General features: G+C 38.5%; 2 protein-coding genes across 4 annotated transcripts; both read right to left on the reverse strand.

Annotated features, from left to right (window-relative positions):
- Positions 1 to 1,405: 1,405 nt before the first annotated feature.
- LOC123775336 (vacuolar protein sorting-associated protein 26C) lies at positions 1,406 to 9,077 on the reverse strand. The gene is made up of 7 exons (XM_045770424.2): positions 8,847 to 9,077; positions 8,426 to 8,569; positions 7,625 to 7,858; positions 6,097 to 6,255; positions 5,245 to 5,341; positions 4,130 to 4,255; positions 1,406 to 3,592 (listed from the first exon to the last, which is right to left on the reverse strand). The coding sequence occupies exons 1-7, from the start codon at positions 8,901 to 8,903 to the stop codon at positions 3,510 to 3,512; spliced, it is 900 nt and encodes a 299-aa protein (XP_045626380.1). The 5' UTR covers positions 8,904 to 9,077; the 3' UTR covers positions 1,406 to 3,509.
- A 1,548-nt stretch (positions 9,078 to 10,625) lies between these two features.
- On the reverse strand, positions 10,626 to 21,393 carry LOC123775335 (moesin). 3 transcript variants are annotated; one of them, XM_045770419.2, is made up of 8 exons: positions 21,226 to 21,393; positions 16,937 to 16,987; positions 16,598 to 16,675; positions 15,222 to 15,317; positions 14,884 to 14,988; positions 14,269 to 14,372; positions 13,112 to 13,249; positions 10,626 to 11,601 (listed from the first exon to the last, which is right to left on the reverse strand). In XM_045770419.2, exons 1-8 carry the CDS (start codon positions 21,259 to 21,261, stop codon positions 11,373 to 11,375), a joined length of 837 nt encoding a protein of 278 aa, XP_045626375.2. In that variant the 5' UTR covers positions 21,262 to 21,393; the 3' UTR covers positions 10,626 to 11,372. The 3 variants fall into 3 exon arrangements, with proteins under 3 accessions (XP_045626375.2, XP_045626376.2, XP_069167942.1); XM_045770420.2 differs by having other exon boundaries at positions 14,269 to 14,369; positions 21,226 to 21,383; XM_069311841.1 differs by lacking the exon at positions 21,226 to 21,393 and adding an exon at positions 17,971 to 17,995.
- Positions 21,394 to 22,322: the final 929 nt, after the last annotated feature.

The raw sequence follows: 22,322 nt of genomic DNA on the forward strand, positions 1-22,322 counted from the left end.
TTATCATCACCCGGATTGTAATTCCACTGACCACCACAATTAAGGGGGTACAATCAGTCTCATATTTCCTGCATTATTGGATGGGGCCCCATGGACCCATCTCACTAAAAGCAAATATCACTTCTACCACACACTAGTAATCACAGCAGCAACCCACCACCTTATAAGACCAGGTGTACGGAGTTCATGAATTTTTATATAGGGATGTATGGAGGCAGGTATACTGTACATTACATTTACTCTCCATTATTGTATGTTTTGCTCTTCTAGTGACCTCGATTTGCATTACAAGTTGCATTTAAGATGGTTATCTTCGCTCGATCTTCCTAACTAACTCTCCATCATTTGTTACTTTACCATGGTACTTCCCATCTCTCTTATCCCTGTTGAATGTCCTGACTTCCAGGACGAGCGTGTCTTGCTTTCCTACCGTCCCTCGCGGTCACTTGTCCCTCGATAGAATTCTTGGTGAATCAGATACTTTTGATATCGTTCGCCTTATGCATTTCTTTTCTCTTACTGGCATCCTTAGTGATATTTAGCGCCCTCTGATTATTCCGCACATTTGATGGTGCTACGTAGCCTTCCCAGTTTGGTGCCTTCTTTGATACTTCCCATATCTCTTCCTTTTTTCCATTTATTGTGTCCCAATTTACCAGTTATATTTCTTATTTTTCTTTAATTCTAGTTTTTCGGTCTAGAGAGAGACTTTCTCCAATTCCCCAAGTCACTGACCCGTGTCTGATGTGTTGCTCCTCTATTCTCCAGAGCACTATATTTAGTTTCTACAATGTTAGCGTGTCCATTTGATACTTTCCCACTATAGATTGTACATGTGTTTGTTTTCGTTGCTCTGTTGTCTGAAATCCTCACTGTTCCCTTTCATAGTGCAGCATAACTATGAAAAAAAAATAGTTAAAGTAGAGAAATGAACAATATGAGATGCATTTGTGGTGTTAAGAGGATTGTGAGTAATAACAAAAATACAGAGGGTCAAAAATCAGTAAATGATAAGAATGAGGGGAGGGTATCAAGATGGTTTAGTCATATCAAATGAATGGATGGTAGTGGTAATGTGTATTCAGGTAAAACAAAGTAGAAGAGGAAGGCAGACATAATGAGCAAGTAAGCAGAAATGTTTGGTTGTGTGATGATGTGCTAAATGTGAATGTATGGAGGGTGTCATTTTTAAGTACAGTATTTTTTAAACTTGTTTCCTACACTGCTCCAGTTTTTCTTCCTAGATAATGCCTCCCCACCTCATTATTTGTTTTCCAATATAATGATAAATGTACAGTATCATAAACTTGTATTGTCTTTAACAGTAAACAAATTAATTTGAAATGTATGCAGTTAAACAACCTCATACACACGTACTCATAATTAAGGAAATAAATTCATAATCTTAATATCAATAGTATTTAATAAGTTGTAAATGTCTATAATATTGTTTTAAAGAATATAGGTTCTAATCAATACAGTTCATCATATATAAAATAATTGAACAACATTTGTGTTCTTACAAATTCATAAGCAGATTAGAAATACTGTACAATATTGATAAATTAGTTTGTTAAACAAATTCAGTATATCACAGATACATGTAATAACAGCACAATCATGTACACGAGAACCAAATCTCTGTATTAGCTCTGGCAAACTTTAAATCCAATATACTTCAATATAAACTTATTTTTGACTGAAAAAATCAATCTAAATCAAATAATTATACATCTACCTCATATAGATTGTGCACACTCTGCTTGCACAAGTTTTTCATAAATTCCTAGTAATTATGTCCATAGATGTACATGTAATGTCATTAACCTAAAATTGTCAGAAAGTTTTTCAAATTTATTTTTCATTAATTAATGAAAACACCAGAAATGTAACTTGTTACCTTGGAATGTTTTTTATTCTTGAGGATTGGGATACATTGCAAGAGGGATAAAGTGATGTGGGTCATATTGACTCACAAACAGGAAACACAAATCCCCAAAGTATGCATTTATATACTGTACTGTATATATAATGTTTCTTGGGGACAGGAAGCCTCTGTGTATGTGTATATATATAATTTTATCGAGGTCAAGTACTTGACGTTCCTCAGGATGCAACCTCTCAACAGCTGACTAACTCTTGGGTACCTATTTACTGCTAGATGAACAGAGGTATCAGGTGCAAGAAAAACAGTGCCCAGAGGTATCAACTTGCCTGGAAATTTAACGAGTTCAGTCGATTATGAGCCAACATAATCGACTGAAAGGTGAACAGAGACATTAGGCGAAAGGAAACTTGCCGGACTGTTTCTCTCCTGCCCAGCAATTATACATTAAGAGGAATAAGTGAGAAAAGAAATGGAAATGGTGAATGTTTTAAAAACAAAATTTGATGTCCACATTTATGTAAGTCAAAGCTAAAAGTACTGTATGTGGTTTCCCATTGTCAAAAACAGAAAGCCAAGCCTGCATGGCTTATCAAGACCAATGACTAATCTTCCAAGATTTAACCCATATCAATCTCTTAACTCCCTGGTACTTATTTACAACTAGGTGAATAGTGGTATCAGGTTCAAGGAAAAACTAAGCCCTGAGGTATCAACCTCAGCACAAATCCAGTTAATTATGAGCCAACTGCACTGAGAAATTGATGTGATTTATATCATCAATAATACATAATTTAAACATAAGGATTACATGGCAGTGTGTGAATGATGAAAAGGTAAAGCCTAATTAGGTGTGCTTGTGGAAAGCTGCATAGTTAAGTAAGGAAGAGCTGCTCAAGCTTACCATGTTGAGCAAATGAATTACATGAGCAAGTAGTGAAGAAAGTGTATACTGTACTTATATACCATTGTTAAGAGCATGAGGCCTATTAAGCATTTTTAGAGGCATCCACTATCCATGAGCAAGGCTGTTCATGCAGTCACCTAATGGGGCTTAACCTGACTGACCAGGTAACACATACGTAAGTCACTGTGCAATGTATTCAAGTAAATTTGAGGAAATGAAGACTAAGATGCTGGACAGACACAATGAAGATTAAGTGTGACTAGAACATATGTTTTAGGAAACAAGACTGGAGTAAAGGTACTGCATTGTAGTGTGTGTTAATAATTGACATATTTGTACATGTCAACTCTGAAGTGTGTTAATGTGATGGTGTAGGCGCCCTATAATGCTGTTGAGTACAAACAGCATGTTTAAAAAGTGAGCGTAATTTTGTATACCATTAGCTTTCTTTTCCTATACTGTTCTATCTTTTCCAGACAAATTCTTCCCATTCCACAAAGGTAGAAAACAGATTATGATACTATAATGAATACTGTATGTACATTTTCTAAATTTTCAATTTAAATTGAAAGTGTGATTTCGTGGCATTACTCACAGCTGAGGCAGCAACTTGGATATCTCTAGGGATACATAGACATTGCAGTCTTATCAATTACATATGTGAATGATCAACTGTGAAACCCAAGACACTCATCTCTGTCTGATAGTCCTTAAAATTTAACTGCGTATGAGCTTGATTGGAAATGTCTCTACAACTAAATGATCGTTGTCAAAGATTATCACTATGTTCAGCTCAAATTCTGTAAAAGAAACAAAAAACAAAAAATTAATAACAGATATAGAAAGTAACAGTTAAGACCAGTGACTTAGATATAAAGAATGACATTCATTACAATACTGTACGTACTTTAAACCAGCGGTCGCCAACCTTACGGACCACTAAATTCATACTTTTAAATCCCGCGGACCATTAATATGATCCCATGAACGACTAATAGGGACTTATTTCCAACCGTCATTTTTGTTAAGGCAATTATGTACTTGCTTTTGCATATTTTCACGCATTCTTTGAATATATTCAAGTGGTTTCCTAGCTAAATCTGGGTGCAATTCAAATCGTGTATAAAATAAAAATAATTGTAAGGAGTTATGAGGTCACAATGTGGTATTAGAGAACACACCTGAACTTGGGTAAATATCACACTACTGAAAATGTAAAATTGTTATTGAGCTACAAATGGATACAGTATTATGTACATATACAATTTAAGGATTTTGTTTGGTCCATTTTTGGTTCTAAAAACTAATCATTGTCTTAAGAACATCTGACAACTCACCAATTTTAAAGCTTGGAGCCACAGTAGTGCTGCAGGTGAACAAACGAGGAAACACCATATAAATTGGAATAGCAATGCATCGGCACACATCACCCTCTCCAATTTGTATATTCTGAATCTCGGATGCTAGAAAGAATTACATTAATTATATTAATATTACTACTTATTTTAGTAGACTAAGCTGTTAAATACTCTAACTCTACTTTGCCAGCAATTACTTGTCATAATTCTATAATTGAATCTGAAAGTCAAACATTATATCCAACAATCTGGCAATACAACAATTACATGGTGGTTTTCGAATTACAGTACCAGAAATACAGTGTACATGAGAGGCTTTATTTTAAATACAACTATTATTAATTATTTACTATTGTTGGGTTCATTCTCAACTCACAATCAGAAATCTCGGATTCAAATCCCAGACAGGACTGAAGTGGTTGGGCATATTTCCTATCACCTAATGCCTCTGTTCACCAAGCAGTAAATAGGTGCGTGAGAGTTAGTCAGCTTGTTGTGGGGTTGCATCCTGAAGAGGGTCAGTAGCTCCACCTTGGAAAGATCTCTATATAAGCCTAAGGTTATATATATGCACAGGCTGCCTGTCCTAGACAAAATGAATTATCATTGTTAAGCCATGATTTTCCCAAAATGCAACAACAGTACCATAAATTAATCTATGGATTGTCTTCCTAAAAAGTCTTATACAGTACTGTATTTATAAAGCAAATTTATAAATAAATTAAAAAAAAAATTATATGTCTTGTGCATACTGTGGTTATGACTTTACTGATAACTACTGCATAATGCCACTTCCCCTATTTATCAGTATTAATGCCAATCACAATAGAGCTTTAAGTCACAGCTACAAAATACAGAGAAGCCTCTTAGTCAACAGAATCCAAGGCCACAATTACCTATAAAGTTCATTGTGGTCTAGTACATAATGAATGTGTCGTGGAGGGCCTAGTATGCGAATTTGATTCCATAAACTTGGAACCTGGACACAATGATTCAAAGATCTTCTCAGCAGATATATCAATATTAGGATTTTTATTGTGCAGAACCCAAATGCTCAATGTCCCATGTTCACATTAAAACAAGAGGCAACTCACCCTCTCTGGTGTGGCCTTCTGCAGAGCCACATGTCTCCACACGTACCAGCTGAAGCTCTATGCTGCTGATGCCCCTTTCACACTCACACACTGTCACCTGCAACCCAAACACCAAAATTCGGGTGTACTCTATATATAAAAAAATATTAACAAAAAAGCATTACCAATGTGAGTTAAAGTACTACATAATAAATTTGCATCTACAATGCAAAACAAGACACCTGCTAAAGCTACCAGTACATGTAAAGCTAATCCTTACCTCTATTCCTTTGGTAATCTTTAAATAATATGTTGTATTTGTTGCCGAATATGATGTACAAAGTTGGTCCACTGCCAATACAATATATATTGTATTTACATGCACAAAATCACATGCTTTTCCCCACACAATCACTTATACATTACTTTCAATAAATGTACAGTATGATGATATACCTGAATTGTTTCATGCACAAAATATCTTGTGAATTAGCTGCACCTTGTACACCTGACAAATATGGTAGCTAAGAAACATTTACTTAGCTAACATCTCAAATATTTTCCAATAAACTAGCTGATATGCTCATGGCATGAAATAAGTGACTAGTTATCTATCTTATTGGATTCATCATCATAATGGTAATGTACATAAAAAGTGGCTATAACTACAGTTTGCTTATTTGTGTGAAATAAAACTATGATTATGATCAAATTATGATAAAACAGCTAGTGGCTCTTGAAGGATGCAGAATACTAGAAAAAATAATAACAATTATATTGTAACAGTTCTATACTAAATTCCCTTACAGTACCTTAATTAGCAAAACTGCATATATAAACTTCATAACTGCATAAACTTCAATAAATGCTCACCTCTCCAGTTATTGGTTTTGAAAGTGGGAACACAGAAGTGTCCAGATGACCCCTGACCAAAAATTGTGGGATGCGTGCACGATCACGAACATTTTGTAATGTTTCAGGGCGTATTTCAAAATTAACTATTTTCTGCTCTTCATTGTCTCCTGAACCAGGCTGAAAATGTGAAAAGTTGTTTTAAATCTTTACACTAGATAACATAGCAGATCAAAGGCTACCAATTTGTGTCTTGGTCCTTAACTGAAAAGTTTTAAATTAATTTATACTGTATAAATGTAATACTTTATCAGTAGTACTTGATACGAACACAGAAGCCAAATACCATAAATTGCATTCTCATCTGTATGAACTAAAGAGGACTGGGCCCAATTTGTACTATGTGAAGTTTTGTACAATCCAGACTCAGAAATAGTACCTTAATTTGTAAACACTTAATGAATGAGAAAATGAAAGACACTACTTTGGTAATAAATACATAAGCAAATAATAAGCCTCTAAATTATTGTGACCAATTAAAAGTTCTAAAACTGAATTCTCTAGAATGCAGGTGAGAGAGATATATAATAATTTACATATGGAAAATATTAGAGGGACTGGCTCTAAATTTGCCCACAGGAATAACAGCACAAGAAAACCAGTAGGCATGGCAGGGTGTGCAAAATGGCCCCATTGAAATGCAGAGGCACAATAAGTACACTGAGAAAGAACTTGATCAATATCGAAGGCTTTTCACTACTCTCCTGCTACACATAAGGGGTATAGCGGACCAGTGCCAGCCTGTCATAATGTTTAAGAGAGAACTTGATAAACACTTCCAAAGATACCTGATCAATCAGGTTGTGATTCATACGTCAGGCTGTGAGCAGCCATATCCAACAGCCTGGTTAACTAGACAACCAACCAGGCCTGGTTGTAGACTGGACTGTAGGGGCCTTGATCCCCAGAACCACCACAAGGTAGATAGGTATGTAGCTTCAAAATGATCTGAACAAAATAAGTGGAGCAACATATGGCATATGAAATTCAATGTGAATAAATACCATGTTTTGGAATAGAAAATCTATTCCGACCTCCTAATGTGGGCTAACTAAACACAGCTGACGAAGAAATATAAAAAAATTCACTTTCGCAAACAGTGGTAGATGGTTGGAACAAATTAAGAGAAGGTGGTGGAAGCCAAAATCATCAGTAGTTTCAAAGCGATATATGACAAAGAGTACTGGGAAGATGGGGCACCACGAGCATTGCTCTCAACCTGTAACTACACTTTGGTAATTACAGTACTTGGGTAAATACAGTAGTAAAAAAAACCTTCACTATCTTGACAGACAAAAAATTATGTCACATAATTACAGTACATATGAAATATACATTCAAGTTTAAAAGTACACAAAATGCAATTGAATATAAACTACGTACACAACAGAGATTAACTAAAGTATCATGTACAACATATTTAGTAAGACACTGGATTTAATACATTCTCCAACATCAGTTAAGTACTATACAAAAAAACAACACTTACTCTATACTCAACAATAAACTCCTGCATTTTAGTAACATCCTTTGCCAAGAGGCTACGCTTGATGTCACACCTTAGTGAGTACTGAACTGTGATGTACACCCCATGGTAAGTTTCATACAGAGTCTTGGAAGAGTTACGTGGGACAAGGGCAAGTTCAAATGGAATTTCCGTTTGCCCTGAGGGTATCTTGCCTGATTTAGCAACCTCCACTGATTGGTTTATCAGAGAGATAGGCTGAAACACAATTATCAAAACATATTAAACTGTGCTAATTAATAATTTATATTGAAACCTACAAATGTCAACACTTTATATCTATAGGAACAATACAATCATTATTATGCAAAATACTGTAATGCATGATATAGGACATCCTATAAACTTAAGCACTATTTTCAGTTTCCCATTTGGTCTACAGCAATCCTAATACATTTTAAATTTATAATGAAAACAAGATAGAAATATCTCTTAATAAGCATCATTGATATAATGTATACACAAAATATAATATACAGTACATAATAGAATAAAAATGTCCAAAATATAAAGTACCATATGTCATTTCCCTGGTACAGTACTGGAATACACTTCGTAATAATAATATAAAATTCTCCACCCAATAAACAAACAGAATCGCTTTTAATGAATTTAATGAACTAATCACCCTTGAGAAATAAAATACATGATCATAACTGCTTTAAATTAAAATTACAAGCAATGCTGTCCCATAACACAATGTACTGTACTGTACTTTGGAGAGAGAACTTTTTTGTTTAAATATATAACACCATATTCTTGTACCTTGGAGGAATTAACAATTGATTCGATCAGTCCTGCACTTCTGGGAGACAACTGCACACTAGCGACGCCATCCATAGTCAGGGTGATGCCATCGTGTCTTGCATCAGATCGACTGTCTAACACTAACACTCCACTAACAGTTTCCTGCAAACAGTTAGTTTAGTTAATTCATAACACCACAGGCCAGAGCCGTAAATAAAAATGTGTGTATATATATATATATATATATATATATATATATATATATATAATGTTTATTTTTGTTTAATCATTTACAGTAATTATGGGTACCTTATATACAAGATATAATAGGTTGTGAAAGTCCAGATTCTAGTGACTGATACATTCTCGTAACGTCAATAACACGCATGCATTATGTATGCCTTGTCATAGTGTAAACATTTAAATATGTTGCACATACTCCCTGGTGGTAGATTCTGCTCAACCTCTTCAACTGTATATCAACGGAGAGTGACATGGTCAAGCTGCGGTGGCAAATACTTTTTCCTTTATACTCTCCTCCTACCAGCAACTGCCGTCTCCTCCTACCAGTAACCACAGCCTCCTTCTACCATATGGGTGGACGACCGTGGGATGCAGCTTCCTTCTCCTCCCATACACTACACCAGCCACAGAGACGCCCCCTTTGTTTGGTGTCGCTTCACTCCACTCCCGGGACGGAGGAGTCTATCAGCTCGCTATCCCTTGAAAATACAAATTTTATCCCACTGCTCTAATTTTTGGTCTTATTTTACTTATCAGTCATCATCTATAAATATCTATATTTTGCGAGGACGTTTGGGCCCCACAGTCTGAGCATGACGACCATATTTTCTGTCGTATTTGTTTTTTTTTTAAACTGTGAATGGTACTGGAATTTGTATTTATTATTGAATAATTCTTAAGTGTGTTACTACTGTCCACCATTGCCATTCTCTTTACCATTTCTTCACCCTCTTGGATCATCTTGATTCTTGTTTTTATTTGCTTCAAAGTTATCTGACATACAATATCAACAAGAGTTTTTTTCCGTGGTTCTCTTCGCTATCTCATCAATTACCTCATTCAACAGTATTCCCACGTGTGAATGGATCCACATGAATCTTACTTTATACCCAGTTTTTCTAATTTCTTAACATTCTCTCTACACTCTGTCACAATATTCTGGTATACTGGGCGTCTGCTATTTAAAGACTAACGTGGGCGCAGCAATACACTCTGTAATAACATCATACTTTATAACATTAGAACATAAGGTACTCATATATGCTCTCTTCTTTATCATACATTGTTCATTACTTCCCACCTTTTGAACCGAGAGGATTAATTCATTAGCTCCCCCACCTCTCATTAATTTAATGGCAGAGGCTACTGTTATCTCTGAAATTCTATCCCCAATACTCTGCAGATTCAACTCCATCCTCATTATCTCAATCATAGCATTTTTTGGGCATCCTAAGATAATTCTCATGGCTTCATTTTGTACCTTCTCCAACTTGCCCATCCTACCTTTACCAAGGCAAGAATTAATAGGTGCAGAATAATCAATAAGAGATCTTACAGTACTCAAGTATATCATTCGTAGCACAGGGACTCCCACTCCCTTTCCACAGCATGCCAAGGCCTTCAGAGGTTGTAATCTCTTCCCACATTGACCCAACTTAACCTAACCTAACCATGATGGATAGAGAGTAGATAATAGCACAAATTATATAGTCATTATCAATTTATTCCCGTGAGCGAATTTCCTCCCTGAAGCAGGTTTTTTTTAACATTAAGGAATATTCAATTACATTATTTATACATTATTAGAAACTATTAACACATTATTGTTTCCGTGGCGCTGTAGTAAAACACTCGCCCGGCGCTTCGCGAGCGCTTTGGCCTGGGTTCGTATCCTGGTGGGGGAGGATTGACTGGGCGCTAATCCTTAACTATAGCTTCTGTTCGTCAGTGAATTGGTACCTGGTCTTTTTAAAAGAACCCCTTGTGCAATTGTAGGGACCCATAGCCTTGGAGAATAAAAAGAGTGTTCACAGAAGACCTTGAGGATTCTCACTGAACACTAATATTTTCTTCGCCTACAATCTCTATTATATATATATAAACTTTATTACAAAACAGGAGTTACATATAAGGTACAAACATAGCAGCACCATATATAAGAACATCTAACAATGGGTAAATATATTCAAGGATACTGTTTTTTTTTTTACTTAATTTATTACTAATGATAATTGAGACAAAACTATGTATACAGTATAACAACCCCAATAACAATGACAGTGATGTAACCATTGTCACATTATAAACTATGTGAACAAGAGCTTGGACACTCTCCAACACTATATCTGTGATTGCCCTGTTATCAGTGATTTCAGACCAAATGGTATGAGGCACTTTGAGCTCTGTAACTACTTCATACACTCGCCAATATTGGAAGGTATTCTTGTGCTGTACACAGAGTGTGCTAGTGGAGGCTAATAGATTCAGTCCTAGCATCTCAAGTTCTCCCCTGATTCTATGTATGAGTAATCATCCTGTGAGATGGAGATTTTAGATGAACTTATAGCTAATTTTTTTATTTACACTTCATATAGCATAGGGTAGCAACACATTGCTGGGGTAAACCTAAGCTTGTTAATACAAACAAAAATTCCGTTGCACCTTCGATGATATTTCGGTTTGTTGTTCGATATATGGTTGGAAACATTTTATGATGTATATTGAGCAAATCCTAGCGCTGATGGGTGAAAGTAATTCTCACGTGTGTGCAGCATTGGTCGATTGTGAGCAAGCACTCATTAGGCGTTCATGTAGCGGCATTCATTGGCTGGAGAATATGTGGTAACGGTAGCAACAATGCTTTAATTGGCTGTTGATCAGCTCGTGGTTGTGACTGAGCGATCAATAACTAGTTCCTCAGGTAGTGATTGCAGCTGGGAATTCAAAGGTTGTAAATGATGAAGCTTCGGCGGCGAGTGGACTTTCCTTGGTTGTTGTTAGTGAGGAAGTGTCGCTGGTGGGCCAGGAGGAGGAAGAGCAGGTCCTCCGTGTACTCCTGACAGGGGCCCAGGAAGACAGTAGTGGGCATGCCTCGACTCACGTATTTTATCAACAGTTTCTTCCCACTGGAACTCACTTCCTGGATTTCCGTAAACGGGAAATTGTGTTGTCTGTGGAGGAAGAGAGGAGTGTGCTGAGAGGAAGGGAGAGACTGATAGTACTCTAACTTACATTAATTTGCTTATTAATATAATATTAATTAAGTACAACTACTGCAACTGAACCAATGTAACTCTGCTACTGTAGTTATTATTGCGGCTTTGAAATATCGGTATAGGGTGCATAATAAATGGACTAAACTAATTTGAAATGTCCTAAGCGGGCAGCGAGATTAAACTATATACAAATTCTCGTGGAATTATAAAATTTAGTTAAATTATCCAAAGCTGAGTTAAAAAATAAAGTAAAATGATTCTTTACTCAAAAGTTACCTTGAACCAAATTTCATCATAAGGGATATACAAAAGTAATTATCAAAACCGTTTTGTTTGCCCGAATCGCTATGAGTATTAGTGGCTTTAGGTATCGTATGTACTGTACTAGCTCTATCTATAAACCCAACATTATGTTTGTAACTCATCTTCTATGTATGGACTTTTACCTGAATAAACATTTTGATTTTGATTTGATTTGAAAAGAAGGCGAAAGACTGAGAACTACACTTGACTTTGAGGTGATAATCCAAGCTCAAGTATGTTTATTGAGACAAGAAAAAAAATATACATCTCAAAGGGATAGAGTAGGTTAGGCTATTTCTACCCGCCCTTTGAGGTGATGAGCCAGCTTATATCTCTGGGTTATGATCCTTACCTTCATGAGTCGTACGCACTTTCCCAGACCTTCATCAAGGCTTCTGTGGATTTGTTCTTTGATATATCACATTAATGTGATTTCTCTGTGTATTATTTCTATTACTATTATTATTAAATGGAGTGATTAATAATAATTCACGTTGTCGGGGACAAGAAGCCTGTATTAATCTTGTTTCGGGTTCCCCCAAGGACAAACTACTGACCTTTCCCCGATGCAACCCACAACGTTTTCCTAACACCCGGGTACCTAATTATTACTAGGTAAACAGAGGCATCAGGTAAAAGGAACTGTGCTCAACCATTTGACCTAAAAAGTGGGGTATTGATCTTATATAAGTCAATAATCCACGTAAGTTTGTCAAATAAACAAAAACTACATATATTGGACCATGATAGCGTGGATATTGTACTAAAATGTGAGCAGACTGCCCAAAAACACTGAACCCTGTTATCAGCCGTTACTGATTCCCGTTGACGGGCACAGCTAGGAAGTCTGTTAGGTTTATTGAGCCATTGACGGACACAGGAAGCCTGTATTGGTTAAATGAGATTATCCTAGTTAGCAACCGGTCATTCCCCATGATGCAACCCGCAATAGTTTACTAAATTCCATTTACATGTCCAATTGTCCTCGTCGTGCCCGGGAATCGAACTCGGCTTCAATCTGTATGTTACAATACTTATACTGTAGTATAAGTATTATTACTTATAATGTAGTATAAGTATTATACTTATATTTATACTGTTGTATTGTAGCGTACTTCAATCAGTAGGCTACAATACAATAACTAGGTTGGTCATTACTCACCTGTTGTCTGCCGTGACAGTGATGCCCAGGAGATTGAAGCTGACCCTGACTGGGGTTGGGTCATGCGGTCTAGTCATGAGGAAGTGCCATGACCCGTATTCCTCCAGTTTCTCAACTACCTTCAAGTACTGCTCCACCCTGGAGTACCAACATAGAAATACTCTTACATAAATAGAGATTCTGATACAAAAAATAACATATTTAATCAAAGATAACAGATAACTATTGCCACACTTACTATAAAATGCAGAAAAAAATCATAATATCTTCGCGTTCTTATTATGAGGCTTCGATAAGTAGCTATGGTTGCTATGAGCAAATATTTAAGATTAAAAAGATCACAAAATGAATAATATATATCTTCGATATTTATTATAATAAATAATCTCTATATTGTTATGGACAGCTAAATAGTGCAAACAAAAAACTATACACAAATGTGATCAGAATATTTTTGAAGTAACTGAAACCTAATCAGATTTCTGATGAAATTATCACCAGCCGGTGCACTTACTCGGGTTCACCATAGGTAGGTTAATATTTTGCAGCCTGTCCTCATAAACACTGGCCAGGTCCTTGTTAATCCAGCAGTAACCACCATGTATATTAATAATACACCACCATGTGTGTTAATGAAAAAATACTTTACGCATGACTAACAATTACTACCTAAATTCGAGGAGCTTTACTAGCTAAACTAACTCTAGTTAGGCGTAGGCTAGGTTTGGTGCTTAGTATTGTTATCAATTATTTGTATTTGAAGTATGTGGGTGAAGCATTTACAGAGTTGGAATTCGAACAGAGGCCATCAACGAAGCACTGCTCGGGAAGTGTTTGAACGTTATCATTTATGAGTTGTGTGTAAACCGTTTTTCATTCATAAACAAGGTTTGACGGTTGGGTTAAGGAGCATTTGACCAATGCTGATGAGGACGGGTTAAAGCTAAAATTCAATTTTTGAGTTAAAGAAATAAATTCACATTTGGACATCTAGAACTTTGGAACTTAATTTTCATTTGAGCCTCTTGAACTCACTTTTCTGATTCTGGGACTGACGTTATATTTTAACTTATAGAACAAATTTTCTACCTCTCAAACTCTTTGAGCTCAAACATTTACACTTCAGCTTTAGAACGGAATTGACCTCTGGAACTTACCTTTCGGCTTCTGCTAGATTCTTGAGTTGCTTGGAACATGCTGATGAACAGAGCAGCTCCTCCAGTTCAATGGACATCTGAACCTGCTGAACAATCAGGGACTGCTCCAGGTACAGTGGAGGAAGAGATCTTGTTAGTGATGTCTTTCTTAATGGAATGATTTTATACTGTGAGGCTGTAGTGTGATGTGATGTGGTGTGATAGTGAGATGTGATAGTGTGGTGGGATTGTGATAGTGATGTGTTGCGCAATGTTTGACATTCGATTGATGTGTTATGTGGTGTGCTGGTTGGGTGTAGTGTTGTTGTTGGGTGTGGTGACAGTGGGATGTGGTTGTGTGTGATGTGACGACAGGGTATGGTGTGGCTCAGAAATAAAGGATTACATTTTGTTAGGGTTCTCTCAAAGTACAATGCCAGCATTGTATTACGGGGGCTGTACGAATGGGTTGAGTAGGAAGGCAGTATAATGTCAAATTCTCTAAAAGCATTCCACATTTATGAGAGGCTGATGGAAATTTGAATGAGCGAACGCGACTGAAAGGAAACAGCTGGAACTGAGTTATGATATGAAGTGCATGCTGCAATACAATGGTGGCAGCGGTGGGATCCTTACCTGCGCCAAAGCATCCAGTAGGAACGAGGGTTCGCGGGGAAAGATGATCACCTTCAGGAACATCACCAAGGGGTCCTGTTTATCGTCGACCTTCTGTGACAATACCTGCCCACATCAGAACAAATAACTGATACATAAACCTTGCAGTTAGCATTCACGAACAATTATAAAATAATAATTTGCGACACCTGCGGTAAAGAATGAGATAAAGCATATGACCTTGTATGAACAGATAATTAATTGATAAATTAACAACGAATTGTGACTGATCAAGAAGCGAGTCTTATTGATTTGTATTGTTTTCTAGAGTAGGGAAAAACAGGAGATGGATTGGTTACCTGTTTATCCAGCTGGAGCCAGAACCAACGACCCTTCTTGTCCTTATATTGTAGACCAAACCAACATGTCTCCTTCAACCCCAGCTCCTCCGTTACCTACCATGATATATAAAGCTTGATTAAAACCTAACAATGGAATAGATACTGAAATGTACTTTTCGGTGACTTTGCACTGAGTCTACTTTAATCCTTAGCCACTGTAATCTGATGTGCACACTTTGTATTAAATATTATTATTAGTATAACATGTCCACTCACCTAATTCGTCGCATTTTTATCGGAACTGACTAATTCTTCAAAATTGTGTTATTTTAGTACAAAACAAAGCACCGTTTTATTGACGTTATCCGAATATCGTCCTCCACAGGTTATGTGGGTTGCTTAGGTTTGAATATTTCATGTTAAGCAAAATATTCGCATTGTTTATGAAGCGTCAGGGCAAGAGGACGGGCTGTATAAACACGGAAGATCCTACAGTATATTAAAACACTTGTACAGCATGTTATAATGCCTTTAAACACATGTACAGTATGCAACAAATTCCTTTAAACACATGTACAGTATGCTATAATATATTAAAACACACGTATAGTATGCTACAAAGTCGTTTGGAAGTGATAAAAAAAATGGAACTTTTTTAAACTTTGCCCGAAAAATCCCAGACTCAGACACGTTATCACATATCTTTCAGGTAGCTACCTACCCGAATTCTCTTCTCTCATCAGTCAGCCCTACAGATGTTAATACAAACAAAGTGAGTTGTTACATCATTACAGATGTTAAGTTAATACAAATTCCTAGAAAATGTTAGAAATCCGTTTGAAATGTTTCAATGACACAAATAATTTATAACGACAATAAACAAACCCAAAACAATGACGCGGGGTAAGATTGTAGACACTAAATTGCTTTATATCAAGAGCAAATCCTGGCATTTATGGAATTATAAGAGCAGTCAATATGTTATGACCTACATTAAGCTTTAATACTTAAAGGAAATTATTAACGCGTCGTACAATAATTTCGGTTGTTGGGGACAGGAATTACTGAGGTCTTCCCAAGTCAACTACTAATCTTCCCTAGCATGCAACCAACACCAATTGCCTAACTGTCGGATACCTATTTTAATGCTAGGTGACTAGAGGCATCAGATAAAAGGAAATGTGCCCAACCGTTTCTGCCTTCCCTGGGAATTGAATCCGTTTCCCTAGGTTGTGAGCCTAGGACGTTGTGCTACAGGAAATATTATTAACGGATTGAGGTCTGTTGATGTTAAACTAAAATAATTTTACTATCAAACATTTAACTGAATCTTGGTTTATTTGTTTACAAATTGTAATGTTATAAACTGTAACACTGGAGAGAGAAGAGCGTACCTGGAGGAGAAAGTCAGAGGCTATTGCCTTGGTGTCCAGTACCACGTCCACGTCCCTCGTTCCCGTGAACACCCGAACCTGTGGGGCGAGGTACATTGTGGTACATCTTTGTTGCACAGGTACAGCAGTATATATATATATATATATATATATATATATATATATATATATATATATATATATATATATATATATATATATATATATATATATATATATATATATCTCTCTCTCTCTCTCTCTCTCTCTCTCTCTCTCTCTCTCTCTCTCTCTCTCTCTCTCTCTCTCTCTCTCTCTCTCTCTCTCTCTCACACACACACACACACACAGTGTACTCACCGCTCTCCGGCTGGCCATGGCGAGGGATGAGTCAGGTCCGCTGGGTAGCTCCTGGGGATAGAAATATATGTTGCAGGTCAAGTTGCACTCCTTGTATTACTAGTAATATTACTCATACTCTGCTGCTGCCTCGGTGGCTCACTAACATCGTTCTTCCTATTTTATTTAACCCTATATTATATTTAACCATGACCAGCCGGAGTACACTGTGTGTGACAGAGAGAGAAAAGATAGCGATAGACCTAAGGGCCAAAGCATAGGCCTGGTGTCCTCGACAAGGGAGAAATTCCATAGCGAGTGTAGGTAAAGTTAGCCTAGTCTTACCGGGTACTGCTGCTCCTGTGTGTGGGACCCCCAGCTGCTACTGATGATGGTCGCGTGTTTGTCTATGATTCTCCTACTTATTGTGATAAGATTACCCTATCGCTCTATCTCCTTTCCCACATTTTTGTTATTTAATAATTATCCCTTATCGTGCTGATTTTTGGACTCAAACCTGTTCTCTCAGCTAATATGTTGCATTTCTTACGGAATGGACCATTCCATTTAAAACGCGACGTGACGACACAGGTGACGGACCCATCAGTACACGGGAACACAGGGACAGATAAGGCCTGTGATCCACCAGCAGTAAACTGTGTACCTGAGAGTTGTGAACTTCTCTTGGTTACATCCTCGACGTACCTCGTGAAGCCTAACAGTCCCTAGGAGATCAATTTAAAGTCTCTAGATCTATAGACCAGTTGATTAAGGTTTGAGAGGCGGGACCCAAGAGCCGTAGTTCATCCCCATACCCCCCGCAAATAAAATTCAGCACTGTGCTCAGGATATATTTGCCAGTTGGCAGCTGACAACACGACCAGCTGTGGTGCTGGGCACGTGTGCTGCCCCATGCCCACCTTATTCTTGCCCCACACCCACCCCACCCTGCCCCACGCCCATCCCACCCTGCCCCACGCCCATCCCACCCCTGCCCCACACTCCTCACACCGGTGTTGCTACTCAACCTCCACACACCCATTGACCCCTCTCACCTGTGGTGTCTATATCGATGGCTCAGCTGTTTGTCACGTAGATGGGTCAGTTCTTATCTTGATGGGTCAGTTCTTATCTTGATGGGTCAGTTCTTCTTATCGTGATGGGTCAGTTCTTCTTATCGTGATGGGTCAGTTCTTCTTATCGTGATGGGTCAGTTCTTAGCTTGATGAGTCTACTTGTGACCACATTAAGACTTGATGGGCATGTGGTAGTGACTACATGCCCTTAATGTGATGACCTGGTCAACCTGGTAGTGACCACATGCCCATCATGACCGCCGTAAAAAATGCCACATGCTCTTTACGTGCCCTGGTAGGAAGCCACGTGCCTACCAAGTGACCTGAAAGTCTCCATGTGGTTTCGGCGTGCCCTGGGAAAGTGCCAAAACGCTGCAGGTGCCGTTCCCGAAGATGTGACTGTGCCAAGCCTGCTATTACTGTCTGTATCCTAGCTGCCGAGGAGTGATTATTTACCCCTTCTCGCGAGTACAACTCCGCAAAAAAATGCAACGCTTTTGCCTAGCTAGAAGCGTCAAAACCTAGGCTACCCACCTAATCTGCCGGAATACGTCATTAGATCTATGAAACGTCAATATTGTGGTGGGTTTAATGTCCCTAAACCACAGGAATTTTTACGCTGGGGTCGATAGTGTAAAAACATTATGCTACATGTAATCTGCATAAAGTATGAGGAAAGGTTTGCTCTATGGGCGACTTTCTGAGAACACATCATGCCACAGACTGGTGTGACCAGTCTGTGGTCAAGACCATTAAACCACAATCAACCATTAATATATCAGGATCTGCATTTTGGTAAAGACTTAGCCACGCAGAGGGAGATTATACTCAAGCACTTAGATCTGGGTCATTGGCCTCCCAGGCAGCTGTTGTTGGCTGCATGTGGCACCGGCCTGGGGGGGGGGGGGTTGAAGGAAACGTATGTTTATTTATTTTATTTATTTAAATACAAGAAGGTGCATTGGGTTGTGAGAGTACATAACATTGTTCTTACATTCTTGTAAAGCCACTAAGACGCATAGTGTTTCGGGCAGCTAGGTCCTTAAGCTAACAGATAAGGTAAGATTTTAATAGGTATATTGTAGCAAAATTTGAGTTCAACATAATAATTGATGGTACTGATTACTCTGGTGAAGTTGAATGTCGTAAGTACTAATACTGGGTGAGTGGGTAGCACAAGATACAGTGTGAGTGAAGCACAATGAGGTGAAACTATCAAACTGTGTGTGTGTGTGTGTGTGTGTGTGTGTGTGTGTGTACTCACCTAGTTGTACTTGCGGGGGTTGTGGTCCCGCCTCTCAACCGTCAATCTACTAGTGTACAGACTGCTGTGCTTCTCGAGCTCTATCATATCTACATTTGAAACTGTGTATGGAGTCAGCCTCCACCACATCACTTCCTAGTGTATTCCATTTACTAACTACTCTGACACTGAAAAAGTTCTTTCTAATGTCTCTGTGGCTCATTTGGGCACTCAGTTTCCACCTGTGTCCCCTTGTGCGTGTACCAACCGTGTTAAATAACCCATCCTTGTCTACCCTGTCAATTTCCTTGAGGACTTTGATGTACTCACCTAATTGTGCTTGCGGGGGTTGAGCTTTGGCTGTTTGGTGTGTAAGCTGTGTGGTGACGGCGGTCACTTGGCCTGGCAGTGTAAGTTGTTTCTCCCACCTAATTGCCAAGTGTGTACGGTACATGGCACAATACATACCACCTTGGTGGACCCAGGTGCTTCCGTGTCTATCCTGAGCCGCAGTGTGTTAGGGTCAGATGTCAGGCTGATACCTAACAACAGCAGATTGACAGCAGTTGCATCCCCGCCCAGGATGCAACCCCACAACAAGCTGACAAACTCCTGAGTACCTATATTTACTGCTAGGTGAACAGGAGCATTAGCTGATAGGCACCCACCCATTTCAGTCCGGCCAGGATTCGAACCCGGAATTCTCGAATATGAGTCGAGAACGAACCCGACTGTACTACCGGGATCAGCCCGTCCTCCAAACAAAGACCCAAAAGTGATTCCATGCACCCGCCAAACCCCCTGTTTATGAATGAAAAACGGTTTACACACGACTCACAACTGATTTCGTTCGAACACTTCCGGAACAAGTGCCTCACTGACGAATTTTGTTCGAACCACAACGCTGTAAATGCTTCTCCCACGTACTAGATAGGGTTTTGAAATGGTCAAAGGATTGGCAGATGCAGTTTAATGCTGATAAATGTAAAGTTCTGAGGTTAGGTAATGATGATAGAGTTACAAGATACGAGCTAGATGGTGTTGTGATTGCGAAGTCGGATTGCGAAAGGGATCTGGGAGTTATGATTAGTAAGAATTTAAAACAAAAGGATCAATGCATAAATGTTCGTAATAAGGCAAATCGGACACTTGGATTTATTAATCGCAGCGTTAGTAACAAGACACCTGGTGTGGTACTCAAGCTATATCTTGCTCTAGTTAGGCCCCATTTAGATTATGCAGTTCAGTTTTGGTCGCCATATTATAGAATGGATATAAATTCACTTGAACGTGTCCAGCGTAGGATGACTAAGTTAATTCCCCAAATTAGAAATCTTTCATATGAAGAAAGATTAACAAAGCTTAAGTTGCATTCACTGAAAAGGCGAAGAGTTAGGGGTGACATGATAGAGGTTTACAAGTGGATGAATGGACATAACCGGGGGGATATTAATAGGGTATTAAAAGTATCAACACAGGACAGAACACGAAACAATGGATATAAATTGGATAAGTTTAGATTTAGGAAAGACTTGGGTAAATACTGGTTCAGTAACAGGGTTGTTGATTTGTGGAACCAATTGCCGCGTAACATTGTGGAGGTGGGGTCCCTCGATTGTTTCAAGCACGGGTTGGACAAGTATATGAGTGGGATTGGGTGGTTATAGAATAGGAGCTGCCTCGTATGGGCCAATAGGCCTTCTGCAGTTACCTTTGTTCTTATGTTCTTATGTTCTTATGTACTACAAATACAAATAATCGCCAACAGAACCTAAACACCTAACCTAACCTATGCCTATATATACACAATCTACTAATATATTATAATATTAATTTATATTTGATTAGATTCCCCATTTGAGTGAACAGCATGTACAAATTTATGAATGCGTCTGTGGGGTCGACCGCTGGATGTAATGGACTTGAGTAGAGGACGGGTTGGGACACTAGGTAATAGTGTACTCTCTTTCCCGGTGATGGGGGTACATTACCTGCAGCTTGTGTACCCCATTCCCCGGGCATACCATCTACCGGTACCCTGGTTCTGTTGGTACTTTGTTGTGCCCCATGCAGGCGAGTACCGTGGTGGAGCAGGAGTTAAACTGTGTCCACGTGCTCCTTGACTGTTGTAGCCTGCCCGCTGCCCACGGCTACTCTTGCGGGCAAGACTGCTTCCAGCTCTAGTTTTCAGCCACCACTGGTGCCCTAGAAGTACCCCCTGCCTGTGTCACAGGTGGTGCCGGCTGGCTCCCATGACTGGCGACACTAGAGTTCACTGACATCTGGCGTCTCAGATGCCTTTGCCCAGTTTGCTTCCACACAGAGACCCATACATACTCATCCATGCTTATATAAACACTTCCGTTGCCGTACTCTGAGAAATTATTCACATCTACAATTTGGGTCACATTATGCGACATCATTATACGCAACGAGTACAGTAACTCAACAATGCTAGTAGACGGGGATATAAAGAACTAGACCACACTTCTCTATCCTCCACAGATCTCCAGTATCAAGAGTTGATACTGGTAATGGCTCAAAAGGGCCACCACTTACGGGTTATTCATGCTCGTGCCACCTTTTGGGTGGCTTAATCTTCATCAGTCTTTATCCCATTATGTGCCTCTGTAACCCTTTCCACTACCGCCCACAAGATGGGTATGGGGTGAATAATAAATGAACTAAACTTAAAAAAACTATAGGTATGTCGAGACCCCTAATTCAACCTACGCGTGGGGGTCAAATCACCATACTTGAGGGTCAAATTAGCATACTCGAGGGGTACTGTGTTTAGATTAACATTTTAGTCTATAAACCCATTTAGTGGGTTACTAGGGCCAAGAATTGGCCATGAGGGTAATGACGTCACGATCCCACTGGCGTCGAGTGCCCAATTGTATTTGGACAAACTCATTTAAGCTTTAATCCCCTTGATAAGTATATTATTGTTATTATTATTAATTATGGTTAGAATACCACTGTGTAGGTCTTAAGTTTTGCGGAGGATGAGATGAAGATTAAACGTTAAAAGAAGATTAGTAATGGTTTAGTGAGAGTATATGGCAAGTGTGTTGCCTCAGGGTTG

Source organism: Procambarus clarkii, chromosome 70 (assembly GCF_040958095.1).
Source record: "Procambarus clarkii isolate CNS0578487 chromosome 70, FALCON_Pclarkii_2.0, whole genome shotgun sequence".
NCBI lineage: Eukaryota > Metazoa > Arthropoda > Malacostraca > Decapoda > Cambaridae > Procambarus > Procambarus clarkii.

Bases quoted from the DNA above. Each gene is read 5' to 3' on its own strand.
- LOC123775335 (XM_045770419.2), bottom strand. From the start codon at position 21,261: ATGGTATGCCCGGGGAATGGGGTACACAAGCTGCAG. The intron at 16,988-21,225 runs GTAATGTACCCC...TTCTATCCCCAG, and splicing joins ATGGGGTACACAAGCTGCAG to GAGCTACCCAGCGGACCTGA. The intron at 15,318-16,597 runs GTACGCTCTTCT...ATATCATGGTAG, and splicing joins CCTCTGACTTTCTCCTCCAG to GTAACGGAGGAGCTGGGGTT.
- LOC123775336 (XM_045770424.2), bottom strand. From the start codon at position 8,903: ATGTCACTCTCCGTTGATATACAGTTGAAGAGGTTGAGCAGAATCTAC. The intron at 7,859-8,425 runs GTACAAGAATAT...ATTGTGTTTCAG, and splicing joins CAATTGTTAATTCCTCCAAG to CCTATCTCTCTGATAAACCA. The intron at 4,256-5,244 runs GTGAGTTGCCTC...AATTCTTTCTAG, and splicing joins AGAAGGCCACACCAGAGAGG to CATCCGAGATTCAGAATATA.